Source organism: Phalacrocorax carbo, chromosome 1 (genome assembly GCF_963921805.1).
Source record: "Phalacrocorax carbo chromosome 1, bPhaCar2.1, whole genome shotgun sequence".
Classification (NCBI taxonomy): domain Eukaryota; kingdom Metazoa; phylum Chordata; class Aves; order Suliformes; family Phalacrocoracidae; genus Phalacrocorax; species Phalacrocorax carbo.
In genome coordinates, this window is record NC_087513.1 from 16,042,581 (window position 1) to 16,063,420 (window position 20,840).

The 20,840-nt window shown below is 40.3% G+C and overlaps 1 protein-coding gene across 1 annotated transcript in view; it reads left to right on the forward strand.

Annotated features, from left to right (window-relative positions):
• PRKAR2B (protein kinase cAMP-dependent type II regulatory subunit beta) overlaps positions 1–20,840 on the forward strand; it is a 94,536-nt gene that overhangs the window by 27,192 nt on the left and 46,504 nt on the right. Inside the window, exon 2 of the mRNA XM_064444926.1 lies at positions 3,720–3,755. Within this exon, the coding sequence (XP_064300996.1) occupies positions 3,720–3,755 (36 nt within the window). The remainder of the gene's footprint in view (positions 1–3,719; positions 3,756–20,840) is intronic.

Below are 20,840 nucleotides of genomic sequence, written 5' to 3' on the forward strand. Positions count from 1 at the left end.
TGCAAGGATCAATAGCTTGCGCAGTTTCAAATTATAATTTAATAAAAACTTCGTCAGGATACAGACCCTGACATTTCTCTTTTTTCCACCCTTTATTCATTTTCCCTATAAGTTTGTAATAGGTTTTGGTTGAGACAAACTAGAACATGAAGAGTCATGTTTAATATTGGAGTGACACAGTGCACTTAAAGAAGAACCTCTGTGCACAGGAGTACCTTACTCAGTTGTGGTGCAGCGCTCTTTCTCTTACTATAAAAAAGATCAAATGTCGCTAGGCATGTTCTGAATTTATCTGCATGCCAGTTTACCCTTTATTGGGAAAAGAAATCCCTGGATTTTGTAATTGCAAGGTTTTGCAATCTATGTTTTTTGTTCCTTTTACATTTTGCACAAATCAGGGGTATATCTGTAAGTTACTGTAAGCAGGTTTTTTTCCAGCAAGTTGTTTTACTGAATATTTCTGAGCAACCAACTCTCAGCACAATGTCACTATACCTTATAGATAAAGTGTATTTTTGCTGTAGAGTTAACTTCAATAGCCATGTAGGTGTTGCCTCAAGTTTATGCCCTTCCTGAGTTTACCCTTGCTGGAGTATTGTGGTGCTGTAAACTGGCATGTGTCAGCAGTCTTGGAAGCAGGGTGTTTTCAGGGATGGGGTAGCCCCCTGACAAGGCTGCCTGGGTTTTTCATGGTAGGGAGCAGCCCTCGGGCAGCCTACAGAGCCCAACAGCCAGCTGTTCTCTGCTGTGCCTGTATGCAGGCACCGAAAATCCTGAGAAACTTCTGTGGACACAGCTGGGAAGAAAGTGGTGAGCAGGGGTGTTGGGGAGTAGCTGCAGCTGCAGGGCGTGGAGCACAGCACTTAAGCACCACTTCTTGTGCATGCACATAGCTCAGGACTTGAACCCATAGATGTAAGTGCAATATCCCTGTGGCCTGTGAGTGGGACTTCAAAGCTGCCCTCAGAGTTAAACCTGGATGCCAAGACTGTCTCTTGGTGTGGTACTCTCTGGGTGCCACTTTCACCTGAGCCTTGTAAATCAGGACCAAACCTAAGAGTCAGCCTAGCCCAGAACTCAGTAAGGACAGTGGCTAAAAAAAGATATCCAGGGAAGATGGTAAGCGCAGGCCGAGCACACAGTGCTGCTTCCCTGGAAATCTCTCTGCTGCTCCTGATGCTCTGTGGCTCCGGGAGGAGCATTTAAGTTGAGTATTTCTGCCATCAATTTGTCCATTTGTTTGAGCCAAAACTTTCACCTCCCGACATGTTTGAAAGATAATTTAATATATTTTTTTGTGGCTCCAGCAAAATGCTTCTTAGATTTTCTTTTGCGCACCTTACTGTGCTTATCCTGCCAGCCATCATAGTGATCTGGTTGATCATGCATCTACTTTGCCATGAAAATAGCAGCTAAATTTCTGTAGGACAGATGATTGTCTGAGACCTTCTTGTAAGCTAACACTTCCATCTTTCTGGGCAACAAAAGTATATTGTGATTTGCTACAAGAGAAATAAAGAGTAGTTCAGCTTGCTCCATAACAAAGAACTGTGGGTGCTGCTTCTAAATCTCCCAGTAACGCATTTGGATGACCTTCACAAAATCCCGGACTCGGCAGGAAGGCTTTGTCTGTTGGTGCTCAAACACTGATCATTCTCATGACCTCAAAAATCGTTGCTTATCAAGGATCTGACATTCTTACTATTTTTTTTTTTTTAAAAGTAAATAATTTGTAAAATTTATTGTAAAATAAACACCTGCAGCCAAATAAAAGAGGTAATTTAGAAGTATGTAGCTGGAAAAGGACTTGTCTCTTTGACAGTCCCAGTAACTTCTTTCAAAGAGAAGTAGTCTCTTGGTATATGTTAGTTTTGTGTTAGATGTTCTTTTTTTGATGTTGGTAAAATGTGCTGAGGTAGTTTGTCTAGAGGAGTTAAATCTTCATATCTACAGATGATGTACAGAACTGACAGTCAAAACCAAATACCCTCCCTGAGTTTGGGGAGTTTTGCAATGGGAGCAGAGCACTGTTTTATGCTTTCTTACTAGAAATATGCCAGATTCCAAGTATGTTTTTTTATATGACCATATCTGCTGAGAACTGCTAATTTACACACTGGAGGTAACAGCTCAGTCATCTGATGGTGGCAGTCATGACTAGTGTCCTGAAATGAATTTGGCCTGTAATCCTAGGGACAAAATGAGTAATTTTGAGAAATGAAACAGCCCCCTGTATTTCAAAACAGGAGTTGCATAAAATATGGTGTCTGCTCTAATAAAAAGATGTGTCTAAATTTCTTGTCTTTTTATAAAAAAAAAATCGTTGTGGGGAATTAGAATTCATGTTTAAAAATAACTTTGCTGGTTATGTTACTCTCATTTATTTATATGTATGTTTGGGGTTTGTGATAGCTTATTCAACAGAGGTTTCTTTGCTTCTGACTAGCACTCTGAACCACTGTAGTCGGGTTTTCCAGTGTATTTCTTGCCTCTTGGACCTGTCACTACTGTATGTGCTTGCACAAACTATCTGGAACTGTGGTTCAGAAATTGTAGCTTTGCACTGTGTTTTTTTCTCCCCAAAGGAATAAAAAATCAGTTTGCCTCTCAAGCTGTTACTGCCTCTCCTGGTTTCTTAGCAATTTTTTTCCCTCTTTATTTTGGCTTAGATGTTCAAGAAGCGATGCATAACTCCCATGTAAAATTAAGTGGCATAAAATAAGAAAGTTCAATATTTAAAAAGTTTCAATTCCATGTAAACATTAAGATCAATTTTTAAGGTTGAATATTAATAAGCACTGTAAGGGCATACATTTTTAATGTAGCTGCTGCCCATGTTTGAAATTAGGTCATTAGGATTTTCTTCTTACTGTTTTTTCCAGCAGTTAATGTATCACGTGAAAGTAGAGTCGAAGACCAGTGTTTTGTACTAATTAGAAGCAGACCAAAGGTTTGCCTTTAGAAGGCAAAACATAAAACTTTATCTATTTTATCCCTAGTAGCTCTTGAAGAAGCTGGTAAACCTGGAAATGAAATAGAGGCAAAACTGTGTGCCCTAAGATGTATTTTGCGATCTCTCCCAGATGAAAACAAGACAAGAGTCGGATTCCAAACGTTTGCAGCACGCAGTTGGAGATGTGTCAGGATGGCACTACAGAAGTCATTTGCACTGTAAAACTGGGGTTTGGGCAAGGGTTGGCATTGTTATTGACTTACCCAGGGAGTTTTAAAGGTTATTCAAAGAAAAAGTTGATCTTTCAGATGAAATTGCAAATTAGTCTTTTTCTCTGGAGGAGCATCTTTGGTGCCAGATTTCTAATAGGTATATTTTGTAAAAGTAACATTAGTGTTTTTACATATTTTTTGAATCCATGCTCATGTCATTGTTTGCAAGATGCCAATTTCTGTGCTCTCAATAAATAATGGAAATGCAGATCTAAATGTTTCACAGCCAGTCATGAGCAGCAATAAGTAACAGTAACTCTTAAGAAACTGAAAATGGTCTTGAAAGCTTCCTGATTACTATCTACCATATTTCTTGTAAAGCTGCTTAAAAGCTTGTGTGTGTATGAAGTTAACAGGAGCTTCTATAAAGACACAAAAATAGTGGTGAACAGGTTTTTGTAGTTGTCGCGCTTTGAATGAAGTATAACATTGTTAAGTTTAAAGTGTGTTAGACTATTGCAAAAAGAATCTAATTGACATGTGTTCTCTTTCAGCTCCAGTGATAAACCGATTCACCAGGCGGGCATCAGGTAAGCTAGATAAAGTTGTATGTTTCATTGGTCTACTTAATAGTTGAAACATAATGCTGATGGTGATTGTCATGTAAAACATAATATGACATTAGTCAGATTTCTTTTTAAAGATGACTGACTTAGGTTAACCTCAAATTTGTTATCTGGTTTACTGAAAAATGTAGCCAAGGTTTCAGATCACAGAACTTGCATGAAGCTGTCTTGTTTATGTGGAATTTATGAAAAACCTGTGCTTTTCTTTTTTCCTTTAAAGAAAATAATTTCAGTCAGAAGTGAACTTTGAAAGTAGGAACTGAATGTAACCTGATGCAGGGTTGTCTCGCTTTCTTCATAGATAGCCTGAAACAGCAATTTGGTGATCATCTATGCATGAGAAAATATACAACCATGCTAGAGATCTCCCTGTGTTTTTCAAAACCGAGCTGGTTTGTGTATGTGGTGTGTTGTTCTGCTGTGCAGAGCTGGCTGATTGGGTCCTAGAAGCAGCATTGCCATGGTGGTGTGTTTTGCTAGGAATACGCCTGCCTAGCTTGGTGCCTATTTGCATATTCTCCAAGTTAACTTGGTTCGTGCCGGCTCAGAGGGCTATTTATCTCATCCCATTATATGTAACAGATCTCTCCAAATTACATATTGTTAAAAATCAATATTCTTAGCCTTTCCTTATTGTTCTGCTGTATCATAGCTTTCAGGCTTCATTTTTGAGGGCTTTTTCTCCTGAAGCATGAGGCCCAGAACCTAAGTCTTATTTGTTTGAAATATTATGAATCTGAAAGTGGGGTGTAAAAGGCACCACTAAATGTAACGAGACTCATGGCTGACTCATAAGAGTCAGCAGAGTGGGAGATGGGAGCTGTTTCTAGTCGTCTCAGTATGCTAAGTTTAAAATCTAACTACGAAATGCTTTCTGTTTTCAACGGCAGACAATTTTTAGTAAATGTAATAAAGTTTATATTCAATAATGCTGTAAGTCTGTCCAGACTTATAATTTTGCTAGTTACAACCTCAGTCAGATAGCTCCTGGTCTTTAATCTATAAATATTATTGGAGATTGTTAGGATTACCAAGGAACTGTATAGAAAAGCGGAGGTTTCCATTTGCAGGATTGGTGCATAGCATCTGTAGCACAAAATAAGAAAATGTAATGAATTTCCAATATTCTTATGTTTTAAATAATTATAATACTTCATGAGGTACTGTAGCATGAAATGAAAGGAATGATTTGTTAACTAGCACTCAGTAACAGTGAGCAGGGCTTTATGCAAATTACATGGCATGTTTTAAGGAAAGTTTTACTGTGACTGATAGCTGACTTTAATGAATGCAGTCTTCGTAACAGATGTGTGATAAGCTTTTGCATTTCAGTAGGAGAGTTTGATTGTTTGAAAAGCTAATGCTTGCTCAGGGAAAAAAACCCCAGTTATTTTTAATGTTCCTTTAAAAGGAAACTAAATAGAAGCCTGAGATTTTTGCACAATTATTGGGGAAATAATTTCTATGGGCAATTAATTATCTTGTGTTTTGTCTTGTTGTGGAGGGATAAAATAGTTATCTTATTCAGAATAATGAGTCAAATTGTATGGTATGGTCCAGTTGTAAATCATGTGAATACAATTCAAGCTGGAACAAGGTGATATTGGAGTATACTATAGGTACTATTTTATTAAGTGTCCGGCAGCTTTAATAGTCAAAATAATTATTTCTCAAACAAGAAAGCCCATGAAAGGTGATAGTCCTTACTTTGCTTCTTAAATACTAAGTAACTACTGGAGAGTTACAGTACACTTAAATTTGATTGATAAAATATAAAATATGAAACGGACTATGCTAATACAGACATTTTACAGGGATGTTTGCAGTCTTAACCATATTTATAGATACTACTTTAAAACTGGACAACTGTTTGGATACATTGAGGTAGTCAAGGTACCTTGCAAGTGGAAGAGCCAGATAATAGCTGGTTTTTTATGCTTGGTAGCTTAATAGCATTCTGTAATCAAAGTTGATTCTCGTGTTTAGGAAATGAAACTGACCAAATGAAATGTAGGCTTTTTTCTCAAATATGGATTTCTCTTAATTTTAGGCTGTTTAACTAAGAGCTATTTTAAAATTTGAAATGTGTGATGTTGTTGATTCTTGAGTGGTTTTGAAGATTTGCTTCATGATGCACATGAACATTACTCCAAGTTAATGACGAATATTCAGAGTTAGCTGTAGCACGTCGTTTCAGGTTGCATCTGATACTGCAGGCTGATTCCGATCACGCCTCTGCCCGTAAGTTGTCTCTACTTCCCTTGCATAGACTTAGGAGTTGTGCTGCCTGAGGATGCACTGATTTAAAGAAAACAGAAATACGGGAGGTTTTGGTGTGTTGATTTTCATTGGGTCTAGCTGACCTGTGCTGTGGCTCCCAAATAACTACATCTGAACGAGGGGTAGTAGTGACTGCCTTTAGCCAGTGGTGGGATGGAAAAAGAGCTGAACTACTGACATCAGTTAAGGCAAAATATCCAATGATATCTGCAGCAAAGGTTCCTAGACTATTCTGCTAAAAGCTGCTTTTTGAGCTCTTGCAATGATAAGCAGGGAGAAGCCAGCAGATGACACACATTTCTTCACAAAGAACAACAATACTCTACAGTGGATATCTTGATTTTGATGTTTCTCTTATCTTTGGATAATGCCTAATGTTTTACTTGGTGGCATAAGATATAGTTATTTTTCCTAACTGAGCTAGAAATTAAGCAGCCAGAGTTTAATTGCTGAAGCACCTGCTGAAACAATATAGTAAGGCATTTATTATTTAACAGCTGTTCCAGTTAACATGCTGTGAATGTATTAATGTACTGTCATTGGTGTATAAAGGATAAAGGCATAAGTAAGCTAGGATCAATTGTTCTTGAATTTCAATTCTTAAAATTTATGGAGCTAACTAATTTAGTATCTCTGTGTGATTATGCGTGTATGTATATATGCAATGTGGGCTCTGTACATAAAATACACATATACCATACTGCTGATGACATAGCTACTTACAGGCTAGTTAATAATGAACTCCATTGTTTTAGGCTATGTGCAAAGAATAATAGATATCGTAGTCGTAGAGGAGTTTAGCAAGAAGAGGTTAAAAATACTTTCTAGAGCTAGAATGAACAATCAGACAGCTGCAAGTAGTTAATATTTAATTTTTCTCTTAAAATCTGGTGGGACTGAGATGAAGAGAAAGAAGAAAAACTGTTGAGGCAATCAAGAGACTTGGATGGGAAGAAAGGGGGGCATGGAGGTAGACGCAGAATGAAGTGGAAGAGAAAGCAGTGGGGTATGTTCATGAGGTGAAAAATGAGTGGAAATTCTTGAGGAAGCTGAGGTAGCCAAGAAGTGAAGTTTCTGAATATAGACAGTCACTTTCTTGCTATGTATACTAGTTTTCATCCATGTAAGAATGAGATACATAGGGATGGAAACCTAATGTGGTTCTGTATGTTAGCAGAAGCATTGGGTTCCAGCTTTCCAGCATCTTGAGGGATAAACAAAAGTACATTATCTCATTAAATACTGGCAGGAGTTTAGAACAACACAACAAAACTACCATGGGTTTTCTGCAAAATGAGCTTAAATTTATACTTGATAGATACCGTTTACAGAGGCTATTTATACCCATTTGCTAGTATTATATACAAACGTATAATATCTTAAGAAATAGATAACAGTCTATAAAGTTACTTCAGTTGTGTATCTGCTTAAGCTTCTCAAAGAGTGAAGAGAACCTAACTGAGGTTGATGTGAGTTAGCCGCCTTAAGCTAAGAAGGACTGGTAGATAGGCTCAAGGGCATCTGTGGGGCATCTCTTATTAACAACAGGGATAAGTTCCTCATTCCTCTTCCTCAAACAGTAGCTAACTTCAAAATACCATTTTTGTCCTGTGGAAAGGAAATAAATGAAGTCTTAAACGTTTCTCTCTCAACCAAATGGGAAAGAGTGGTAGCTTTATTTGCTAGCTGCTCCACAAAGCTCTAAACAAAAATTATTTAAACATAGTCAACAGGCAGAGTACATCAGCACTGAACCTCTAGGGAGAAACTGGCTTAGGTATATCTGGAATAAACTTGCAATCAAGGAGATACCACTATTGTGGAAAGAACAGAAGGCAGCTTCTAGAGAGATGAAAACAATCAGGCCTCTTCCCTGTGAATGCCAGTAAGGACCTCTCCAGAGAAAAGAGAGAAACACATTATCAGTAAATTGATGCTTACATTATACACCTACTGCATCAGCCATTAAACTAAGGGAGAAAGAAAGAGAATCTCACATGACACTAGAGGAGATCTCTGTGCAACAAATTTTTTTTTTACTTCAAAACATTTTTAAATTTGCAGTTGTTGAAATTAGAAATATTTTTTGCCTTTACACACACTGCTAAGTACCGTCACTTTTAGGTACATGGCTGCTTACCTGAGTAAGAAAGGCTGAGAAAAAGGAAGCCATTCTTTATGCCTTGTAAAAAGGATATGTTTAATTCATTTAGCAGGTACTCAAATTAAAAATATTTTTGTATGTAGACTTATGTACTGTGGCAATTTCTGACAAAGATAGGGCTGTGTTTAGTGGTCTGTCTCTAATTTTATTTTTATTTTTATTTTGTCCTTTCTTGTCCCCCTCTCTTTTTATGTATGGAAGTTTGTCTAAGAACCAAAACTAATTTTACTTAACTCCACAAATTTTAGACTTTAAAAATGTAAGTTTGAAGAGAAGGAAGGAGATGCAACGTTCTCTTTAATCTGAATTGCTTGAGATGCCCAATAGCCATGGTAATGGAATTGTCTAACACAGATGGTAGTTAAGTTGAATCGGTAGAGAAGTTATTGTAGTTCACTTCTGCTGAAGCCTTGCAATTTTTAGAATATTTTCCAGCAAGAATTATGGCAGGTCAGAAATATTTTCTGTTAAACTTAGTCAGCAGAAAACACTTAATAGGAAACCTATGACACTTTCAGTTGTTCTAGAATTTTCAGAAATAAGTAATTTTTTTAACTGAAACACTGATAGATTTCTAAGGCCCTCAAGCTAGGAATTTGTATTAAAATACTACATACAGTGAAATACTTCACAAACAAGTTAGTGAGTACTTTATAGCATCATTATGTATCATGATGACATCAGTGCTGGGTTGCCTACTAGACCTCCAAGCCCTGTGGCTGCCCAGCTGGGAGAAGGACAGTGCCGCCACCATCAGAGACTGGGCATATGCACGTGCACTTTGTCACACAGAGGTCACGATACAGGGCTGTCCTGATGGCATGATGGCCCTGTGGCCTGTCCTACCTGAGCTGGCTGCGCCCTCATCACGTGGCTGCGGAGATGGGTGTTCTCAGATCTCCCTGCCTGACGCACAGGGCTCACGCCTCTGCCTGGCATATGATAGATGCCTGCATTTTGGCACGCGTTCAGATAGGAGGAGGGAGGCTCTGTGCAGCTCTCATAAAAGGGAAAATCTGAGAGAAAGTTTGCCAGAACAATTTATCTATTCTTCATCTTTGTGTAAGGTGCCATTAGGAAGAAAGTGACAAGATAAAAGTTACGGGCTTCATTATTCTGAACAGATGTGTGGACTGTGGATTAGTCATGCCCACAGTAGCATTTACATATATCGCTCTAGTTTTCAATTTAATGATTTCTACAGAAAATGTGACAACCGACTTAAAAACACTGAGGAATTTTACTGAATTTAGACTACGGGAGTCCTGTTAGTGAAGGAATGGCTAATTGCTTTCTGAAATTCCGTGGAAGAACATAGGTGATGTTAAACTCAATTGTTAAATATAAACTAATATTTAGGAAGAGCAAATTGATACTGTTAGCCAAGAATAGAATATGCCTCTAGGAACAATATTGCATTTGTAATTTTTATCTGCTTGAATTACATTGAGATTTTTCTTAAAGATTGGTACCCACTTTCCTATGGCATGTTAAAAATTGTCAGAGAAATGCAGCTAACTGAAATGAAATGCTGTTCCCTTTTATACACTATGGCAGAAGCTGGAGTTGTACCAAAAATAATGGTGAGGAGGTGAGGAATGAAGTAACTATAAACTCCCCTTTGAAATGCTCATGTAGTAGGCAGCGTTGTTGCAGAAGCATATCAAGTCGTAGTGATGGAAGAAAAATAAAGAACTTTATTGATGAACCAGTAATTCCTGTGTAGCAATTCAAGCAGAGTTACTGGTTCTGCTTGTTCTGAGTAAAGAATAACCCCCAAACTGAGTTCAAGTGATGTTGGATTAATTTTTGCTCTTCATTACACGGGTGTAGCCAATCCATAATTTAAAGTGCCCAATCCATCAGGTTTTTTAAATAAACAGGGACATAGCTGACATACGGTAGTATTCAATACTAAAACTCAGTTAAGCACTGAGGTTGCCTTTGTAGCAGTGAGTAAAACCAGAAGAAGTGCTGTCAGAACTTTTGGGTATATCTACATTGCATGACAGAGCACAGTAAAGAAGTCACCTCAGCTTATGGTAGCACATCAGTGTGGCAAGTTGTGGTTTACTGGAGGTCACAGAAGCAGAATGTCTTACCTAAGGTCAGCCTGCTGAAGGGATAGTTAGACTGTGGTGACTTCTGCGGGATGCAGCAGTACAACGGTGCAGACATGTACAGTGCATCTTTGTGTGAGTGGACATGCCCTTTGTTTACTTCCTGCTCCTCTTGCAAGGCACTCTCCACTTCTGTTTCACACAGTTTTCCTGTGCAGTGTGCCTCTTCCAGTGTTCTGTAACAGCAGCTGCCTCAATCACTAATTCCTGAGAACATACTCCCTTCTTCATTTTATGATTTTGCACAAATGCATTGTATAGCCTATACTTTCCAGTCCTTACAGAGAATATTGTCTTTCCTTGTCATGGTCTGTCTTACAGTTACCATCATTGTAACACTTATATATTTCACAAACCTTGAGGAATTACCCAGCACCCATTTCACAGAATCCCAGGTTGGAAGGGACCTCAGGGATCATCTAGTCCAACCTTTCTAGGAAGAGCACAGTCTAGACAAGATGGCCCAGCACCCTGTCCAGACGACTCTTGAAAGTGTCCAACGTGGCCGAGTCAACCACTTCCCTGGGGAGATTATTCCAATGGTTGACCATCCTCACTGTGAAAAATTTCCCTCTGGTGTCCAATCGGAATCTTCCCAAAAGCAACTTGTGTCCATTCCCCCTTGTCCTCGCCATGTGACTCAGTGTAAAAAGGGAGTCTCCATCTTCTTTGTAGCTACCCCTTAAGTACTGGTACATGGTGATGAGATCCCCTCTGAGCCACCTTTTCTCAAGGCTGAACAAACCCAGCTCTTCCAGCCTATCCTCATGGCAGCTTCCCAGTCCTTTGACCATCTTGGTGGCCCTTCTCTGGACCCCTTCCAGCCTGTCCACATCCTTTTTGTGTATTGGGGACCAGAACTACACACAGTACTCCAGGTGTGGCCTGACAAGTGCTGAATAGAGTGGGATAATGACTTCTTTCTCTCTGCTGGTGATGCCCTTTTTGATGCAACCCAGCATCCTGTTGGCCTTCTTGGCTGCAGCAGCACACTGTTCACTCATGTTGAGCTTTCTGCCCACCAGGACCCCCAGGTCCCTTTCCACAGAGCTGCTCTCCAGCCAGGTAGATCCCAGTCTGTGCTGCACTCCCGTGTTATGTTTTCCCAGGTGCATGACCGTACGCTTCTCTTTGTTGAACTTCATAAGGTTCTTGTTAGCCCACTCTTCCAGCCTATCCAGATCTTCCTGCAGAGCAGCTCTCCCTTCTGGAGTGTCTACTTCCCTGCTCAGTTTGGTGTCATCAGCAAACTTCATCAGGCTACACTTGATGCCATTATCCAGATCACTTATAAAGATGTTGAATAACATTGGGCCCAATATTGATCCCTGGGGAACTCCACTAGTGACAGGTTGCCACTTGGAAAAGAAGCTATTTACCACCACCCTTTGGGTGCGGCCTGTCAGCCAGTTCCCCACCCACTGCACAGACCACTTGTCTGGGCCATAACGCATTAATTTCTCCAGGAGGAGACTGTGGGGGACTGTATCAAAGGCCTTGGAGAAGTCCAGGTAGACAATGTCCACTGCCCGCCCCATGTCAACCAGGCAAGTCACTTTGTCATAGAAGGCCACCAGGTTTGTCAAGCACGATCTGCCTTTAGTGAAGCCATGTTGGCTTTTCCCAATCACGTGCTTCATTTGACTTGTGATGGCCACTCAGTAGGATTCGTTTGTTAACTTTCCCAGGGATTGAAGTAAGGCTGATGGGCCTATAGTTACCCGGATCCTCCCTCGAGCCTTTCTTGTAGATAGGGGTAACATTTGTCTTCCTCCAGTCTTCTGGGACATCCCCCATTCTCCATGACTTCTCAAAGATTATGGAGAGTGGCCTTGCAATGTCATCACCCATTTCTCTCAATACCCTTGGGTGCATGGCGCAGGGCCCATCGATTTCTAAGGGTCAGGCTCCTGTAGTAATTCATGTACTAACTATGCCTTCACTGGTGGTGGGTCAGTGTTTGGATCAACCGGGAATTTTGTTCCCAAAGCCTGGGACCCAACAGTGTTGGTAAAGACGGAGGTGAAGGTGTTGAGGACTTCTGCCTTTTCAGCATTGTTGGTGATTGACTCTCCTTTTTCTGTTTAACAGTGGGCCTATGTTTTCCTTCTTTTTCTGCTTATGGTTGACATGTCTGAATAAACCTTTCTTGTTACTTTTCACATCTACGGCCAGTTTCAGTTTGAGTTGGTCCTTTGCTTTTCTAACTGCATCTCTGCACGCTCTGGCAATGTCCTTGTAGCTCTCAGTGGATAATCCTCTGCTTCCCCATCTCTGGTATGCTTCCCTTTTGGATCTGAGTAGACCCGGGAGGTCATGGTTGAGCCAAGGGGGCCTCTTGCTCCGCTTACTTCCCTTTCCTTTGTAGGAGATAAATTGGCTTTGTGTGTCCAACAGAGAGTTCTTGAAGAACTCCCAGCACTCACTAGCTCCTTTATCTTCCATGGAAGCACCCCATGGGATCCCTCCCAACTGAGCCCTGAGCGAACTGAAGTTTGCTCTTCTAAAATCCAGAACCCTTGTCTTAGAGCTGACCTTCAGCACAGTCAGCAGGATCCCAAACTCCACAATGTTGTGACCACTGCAGCCAAGGCTATCGCTAACCGAGATACTACAAAGCAGGCTTTCTCGGTTTGTGAATAGCAAGTCCAGCAGCGCCTCATTCCTGGTTGGCACTTCTAACATTTGTATCAGGAAACAGTCCTCTATGCATTCCAGGAACTTGGTGAATGACATGCGAGCTGCTGTATTGTTCTTCCAGCAGATGTCTGGGTAGTTGAATTCACCCATAAGGACCATGTTCTGTTGGCCAGAAGCTTGTTTTAGTGCCCCAAGTATCGCTTCATCGGCTTTGTCATCACGGTTAGGAGGTCAGTAGCAGATGCTACTGACTGTGAGGTCCTGCTTGGAGACGACCCCTTTGACTTTAACGCAGAGGCATTTGATAGAGCAGTCGCGGTCACCATAGTTGGCTTTGATACATTTGAGGTTTTCCTTAATATAGAGTGCAACTCCTCCACCTCTTCTACCTTGCCTGTCCTCATGAAAGAGCCTGTAACCGTCTACTGCGATCCCCCAGTCATTTGAGTTGTCCCACCATGTTTCAGTTACCCCTATGATGTCATACCCTTCTGAGTGGGCACGGAGCTCCAGTTCCTCCTGTTTGTTTCCTAGACGGCGTGCATTCGTGTACATACACTTGAGGTGATTGGTCTTCCGTTTCACCTCCTGGGAGACAGCTAAGGAACCCTTATCACCACACTGCTTGGCCTGACTTACTCCCCCATTGGACGTGGTGGTGTGAGCATTTTCACAACAGATCCCACCCCCCCACGTCCTTCAGTTTAAAGCCTGCTTCACCAAATTTGCCAGCCTACTGCTGAAGGTTCCCTTACCCCTTTTAGACAGATGGATTCCATCCCTCCCTGGCATGTTGTTGTCCTTGAAGAACACCCATTGTCATAAAAGCCAAACCCCTCATGGTGGCACCAGCCACGTAGCCAGGAGTTGATATACATTATGCACCTGATTCTGGATGCTCCTTTCCCTTGAACTGGCAAAATGGAAGAGAAGATTGCTTGGGTGCCAATGTTTTTTCACTTGCTCCCCCAGGGCTCGAAAGTCTTCCTTGATTTTACCCAGGTTATGGCTCTCAGTGTCGTTCATGCCTACATGAAATAGTGATAGTGGATAGTAGTCTGTTTTCCTGATGAGTTGTGGCACCCTCTTGGCAACGCCTCGGACCTTGGCTCCTGGAAGGCAGCATACCTCTCGTGACTCCCTGTCAGGTTGGCAGATGGGTGCCTCAGTACCTTTCAACAGAGTCACCCACCACGAGCATTCATTGTTTCTTTTTACGATGTCCACCGTATGTTGCTGGTATAGTTTCCCCTTGCAGGGGACTTTGCAGACCTTGCAAAGACCTTGGGTGTCTTCAGTAGTTAAGGCTTCATATCTGTTTCTGATTGTGATGGTGGAGGGTGCAGGCTGATGTGGAATCCTGCTTCTGTGAGTCACCAGGGTCCACGGTGCCTCATTCTCAGCAGTGTCTGCCACAGGAACATGATTCTGAAGCCACCTGTCTATCTCTGCCTCAGCTCATTTCCATTAATGAATGAGGAGTATCCTGAGCTCTTAGGAACTAGGGTGTTGATATTCAAGTCAGAATGTGTATTCCTGCATTGGAAATGGAGTGCACTACATGCTGTCCCTGTTTTATTTCCATGAAGCACTCAGTTATGATGCTAAAAGTATAGCTGTAATTGTATGTGTACAGCAGTTTAAAGATAAGGTGATTATATCTATTTGCTCTGCACTGTATTTTTTTTTATTTATTGTGTGCCATGGTGAAACTTGCAACTCATGTATTCTGTCTGCTCTTGTAGGGTTATCCCGTGGCCAATGTCACAGGGAGAAGAGAGCCACAGCATTTTCCCAAGAGTAGCCTCTTCTATCAGGTGTCACAGGAGCCAGTAGGATTTGTCTCTGGACTGAGTTTAGGCTGCTGTATAGCAGTATGGGCATGGTGCACTGAGCTGTAGGTACTTTATAGCCACTGGGTCAGGGAGAGTTCTGTGCTTCAGTCTGGTCCTGCTGAAAGCACATGTTTAATTTTTGAGAATGAAGAACTGATATCATTGGCCTGCCCTACAACACTTGTGGGTCTGTGGAAAGTTGTCGGTAAAAGCTGTTTCCCACCCACTCCATAACCAAGTGATCCAGCTTCCTTTCTTCAGTTTCTCTTGTGTAGCTCTTTTGCTGTACACTTCACAAGTTCTGTAAATGAGACAGTCACAGAAACAAGCATTTAATTTGCTCTGTCTAGACTCCTCTTATATTTTCTGGGAATTTGAGAAAAGCTCCTGGAAAAAAATTATAACATAAGCTTAGGGATGCTTCAAGAGCATGCACGTTTGCTTCCCAATACTAACCACTGTTTTTGTTCAGAATGTCTGATAAAATAACATCATGATATTAAGCTTGGAGTACTTATTCCTGACCTGTTGTTACCTTGAGATTTGTTGCTTTTGATGCAGATCTGAACAAGAGCTTGTGTGCTTAGAAGCTTGTCTGCCTCCTTCCTTGTTCAGTTGTTTTAGCTGTTCTGGTGAAAGATTCCGCTTGTGAAACTTTTTCTTCTCTAGACTGCGTTTCATCTATACCATAACTATTCCATACCACAGTGTATAGTTGGACAGTAGTATTCTTACTCAGAAGAAAACAATTTAGTCTATCTGGGCATTACTTCTGGAACTTTTGAAGTGGTTCACTTTTACCATTCACTTATTCCTTTATTAAATCTCAAATCTGAAACACAGATTCTAGCATGTTGTATCAAAGTGTTTCCTTCTATAGATCAACAGCAGAAGTTGAATACAAATTTCTCAGAGCCCATTTATGGAGCGGAGTTACAGAAATAGGCTAACTGTTGCAAATTAATGTCATGCCAGATTTTGGATATGGCTATGCTTCAGCTGTCTTGTCATAACACTTCAATACTAAGCTTAATAAAAGAAGGAGATTTAGTAGCCGCATACTATAAGGCAAAGTTTGAGGTGGTGGAGGAAGGGAGGAAAGAAGGCAAGAGAAGGGAGGGAAGGGCGATGGTAAGAATAAATATGAAATTCTTGTGCTGTGTGGTAGGTTGCTATAGAGAGGGCTAGCAATATTTGTCCCAAGGAGGTGGCAGGGAAGGAAGGAAATAAACAAAAAGTGATTGGCCTAATTTTTACACACACAAATATTTAGGCTATGCTTTGGGGAAAATTTTCTAACTAAACACTTAGTGAAGCAATAGTCTAAACTGCTTAGGAATACTGTGTTATCTCAGAAGTTCTAAGGAAAGGTAAGATGTTTTTCTGCAGGTATAGAGGCGTAATTAATACTGCAGCAGCGCATAGGGGTTATTTAGATGACTTCTTGAGGTTTCATCTGTATTTCTGTGTTTGTTTAGATGTCCTTGCAAGCACGTATTTCTAGACTGCATTTTATAAACTAAAATGTACAGAGTAATTATTTTTACATTGCATAATTCGGTAAGGCTAGATAGCAACCTCTTCAGGAAACAGCAGAGTTATAAATGTGTGTTGAGTTCACAAAATGCTGCATACAGACCTTTATGGGAAATTGTAATTCTTCCTGCTGTTTTAGTATTACCTTTGGAAAGTATTCTGCATATAGTTTTGTATCACTAAAATGAAATTGCTGTAGTTTTCCAGCTATTTGGGCTGATGTTTCAGATACATGAAACATAAACTGGAGGTTGGTGTTGAAATATGGATCAAATTAATCTTAATGGGCTATTGCCTAGGCAGTTCCTGGTCATATCCTAGCAAGGTATGGAGCTGTTAGACTGACTGACCAATTCCTTTAAACACATTTTATGTATGTAACTCGTAAATAAGATGAGTATGGGAAAGTGCCACAGTAGAGCTTGTGTCTATGTGCTAAGCCCTTTCTGTGGCCAGCACTGCGGCCTCATCCCTACTGCCATTTGGGCCTGTGCCAGGGACCGTGCCAGACCCTGGCTCCCCCTGCTTTCTTGTGTACTCAGGTTGGCGTAGTCTTCTCTTTTGCTCTAAATGGGATAGGCGCCTAAGGAGCTACTTTTTTTTCCCCCTTCTTATTTTAGACCAGTATTTGGCACTCTTGTACTGGGAATGCTTTAATGTAGTATCTAATATTTATTTAATGACCAAACAAATGTATTATAGACATAGAGGAGGTTGTCTTCTTGCTATGTAACTAAGTAGTAGTGAAGAAATTCCAGAGAAAACGGGCTTTTCAGACAAAACAGTTTCTATCAAAATATAGAAATGAGGCCAAATGTTCATATTAACAACAATAAATATGGCTGTTATTTATCTGCAAGCAGTAATTTGCACATGCTAATGATTATTGAATAAATGTACTAAGATTTCTTAATGGGTGCTCTCAGAATGCAGGGAGTACTGTGAACTAGATGAGATAAAGTACAGATTATTCTGTTGTTTTAATTTCATTTTATAGTCAGGTTTTTCAGATTCATAGTTCCACTCTTGTTTCTGGTTAACATTTGACACACAACAAATCCTTCCTGTGTCTGACAACTTGTATGTCAACCTGTATTTTCTGTTTCAACCTGCTCCCAAGTTCACATTCACCATTGATGATCTCAGTAATCCCAATAACACCTGTTGTGGTTTAGCCGGCAACTCAGCCCTACACAGCCACTCACTCACTCCCCCACTGGCGGGATGGGGGAGAGAATCAGAAGGATAAAGCTCATGGGTTGAGATAAGAACAATTTAATAATTAAATTAAAACAATAACAGCAACAGTAATGCAATGGAAAGGAAAACAATGAGAGAGGCTTGAAACCCAGGGTGGAAGGGGGAAATGAACAACTGAAACAACCCACGCATGACACAGCCACTCAGCGACACAGCCACTCAGCAACCCAGCACCACCAGTCCCCATGCACCAACTGCCCTGGTTAATGTACTGGTCATGGTGTCACATGGTATGGAATGAACATCCCATTGGCCAGTGGGGGTCAGCTGTCTTGGCCGTGGCCCCGCCCCTCCTGGCCTCCTGCCCACGTGGCAGAGCAGGGGAAGCTGGAAAGGTCCCTGACTACTACAAGCGCTACACTGACAAGAATTAACTCTTTCTCAGCCAAAATCAGCACACACCCCAGAATCTAAACATGATCAGAGAACCTAATAATCTTCCGATGCTTTTAGCAACATGCTCTTAACTCATGATTTTGAAAGAAATAAAATAATTGCTATGGTTTTTTATGAGTATGCACATTACTTAAAGAAGTAGGAAGGATTTGAGAATTATTTTTGGAGCAGATGTGTATTGATAGTCATTATTTAATAATGCTGATTTTTTTTTTTTCCTCCACAATATTTCAGCATCTGTCTCTGTGATAAGCTCAACTTTGGTTGCTGCGCTATTTTGTTCTTCAACATTTGTATTTAGATTAGGGAGGTATGCTACTTCCACTGTCGGTGATAGATCATGAATCTGTAAGCTGTAGTATCTGCTTACCCGTTTTCCAAAACAATTCTGTTCCATCTGTGATTTCATGTGGTTTGACTTTCGTGTTGTAGAAGATTAGTCTGGAGGATGAGATGAATAAGACAAGGCATGTTTTACCCAGTGAGTTGTTCAAAATGGAATAGCAGTATTTGTGGAACACTTTGCTTAGCAAGTTTTCTTGTACAACACCATAATATGAACAGCCTGGCCTTTGACCTTCAAGTTTTGCTTAATATTTGGAAAGAACTGCTTCTTTTAAATATTGTGGAGTCAAAAGAAAGGGGAAAATTAAATAGTTAAATAACTTCACTAAGGACTGGGGTGTTTAAAACACCAGATGCCGTTTATGCACATTGTATAAAATGAACAGCAGCCTGATGTTTTACTTCCTAAACACTCAGTGTCAGTTCCGTATGTTTCGTAGGAAGCACGATGCCTTGAGCTGCGGGGTGTACTTCTCAGTTGTTTAAACAAAATTTCCTTTGTCAAAGCACAAGCCCGAGGCTTTCTTGCCATCAGACGCTGCCTATTTTCTGCACCCACCCCCCTGCCACCACATAATCCTGTTCCACTGCATCTTTGCTTCATGTGTCTTTATCTTAAATCTCTCAGATCCACTTTTCCAACATAATTTGGAGGATATAGACAAGTAAGTGTTCTTTTGCTATCTTAGAACCATATTCGTTTTCTTTAACACTAGTCCATGCCCATTTTCTCATTTCAGATCTTGCTTTCTCTTCTAGATAAAGATTTGAGTAGTATTCCCGCTTGAAAACTAACTAGAGGTCTAATTTTTAAATCTAGTGTGTATGTACGCTCTTTCAAATGGGGTTACTTAGAACTGTGCTAGGCAAGTCCCTATTGCTATCATACTATTATTATATACAGTGCCTTACCACTTGCAGATCCTAGCTCATCACTCTTTGTGCATTAGATTAGTTTGGTTTACTATTATATACAGAAACTAATGGAAATGGTTGTGTGATCATTGCATGCAAACAGTTGGAGAAGAGAAAAGCATGAATAACTAGGTTTTGTACTGTGCTTAGTTGTGTTTTAGCAGCATGAACTGACACTGGAACATTGCAAGGCATATTGCAGTAAGCGACTAAAGACATCCTTCTGCATGTACTATTTTTACTCCCACTTGTCCCATTTGATTATTAGCGTACTATTGAGGAATCTCCTTAATAGATTTTGAACTCAGGATCTCTCCTTCTGGTTCGATCTTACATTGACTCTGTAAGTCAAGAAGTCCTGCTCTGTCCCATGGTGCATGATCATATGGCAAATGGAGAAGAATCTGGCCATTGTACGGCAGCGGTGTTCATGTGTGTGGGGGTGTAAAGCAGGGTAACATAGCTTTTTTGTATACAGTTTGTAAGAAAATTGTAGAAGTACTGAACATGAATTTGAAAACCTCTCATGAGTTTTACTTTCAGAAATTTATCTGAATAAATACTATAAATATTTTTCTTCCTTATATCTCTCACCCAAATTAAATCCCTTCTTTAGGGGAAAATTCAATTTAAATATAATAGAGTTTTGTGGTATTAATGCAATGCATCCTAAAGGGTTTTGGTTTTTAGCTAGTGATGTAGATCAATAACAAAAAGGTGAATAATTCCTGTTCTTGTTCCGATCGCTATTTTGTGTGAAAGTGAGAAAGATTGTTTTCTGGTGTCTTCACAATTATTGTGAATAATTATTATGAGCATGCCAGGATGAAAAATTGCTATATGCCACAATCCACTCAGGAAGAAAATTGTATATATGTCTGTATTGCATAGTTAGATTAGGTAACAGAACTTGATCAGAAAATAAAGGAAAACAAACTTGTCAGAGGAATACATTTTAAGTAGAAATGTTAAAGCCTTGCTTACTTTTCTTGTTAAATGTCAGGCTGCATGGGAACACTAGCTCTTTCCCCTCTCCATACAAAACAAAATAATGAAAATCTGGAGATTGTTTCAAATAACCAGTCACACAAGAAGGGCCCCCATTGGCCCAATCTGAAGGCTTCAGTCAGGCTCTGAAACCATCTTTCATTCTGAACATCAGCTATGCACTGCAACAAAAATGGGAGTTTATACCCTTAAAATTCCTGTGCGTGCAGTCTAGTAAGTGATGAGTACATCTTTTAAGGCATAAATTCAACATCTACTTGCCAGCCTTGATCTTTCCTGCTATCACAGTCTGTGTTTTGGAAATACAGCTTTGGAGTGGAGCAATACTGAGCAATACTGTGGAAAGGGGGGAGTCGTAACTGAGAATTATTTTCTGCTCCCTCATATTCTTGCCAGTGAGCAACAGGATGAGGCATCTTTTTTCCTTTTTCTCCTACTAGCATTGGTTTGGAAACTATTTTTACGCCTATTCTGGGTGGGTCTAGAGCAGAGTCATCTACTCTTCTATTCATTTTTTGTCTATCCCATCATAGTAATATACTTTGGTATT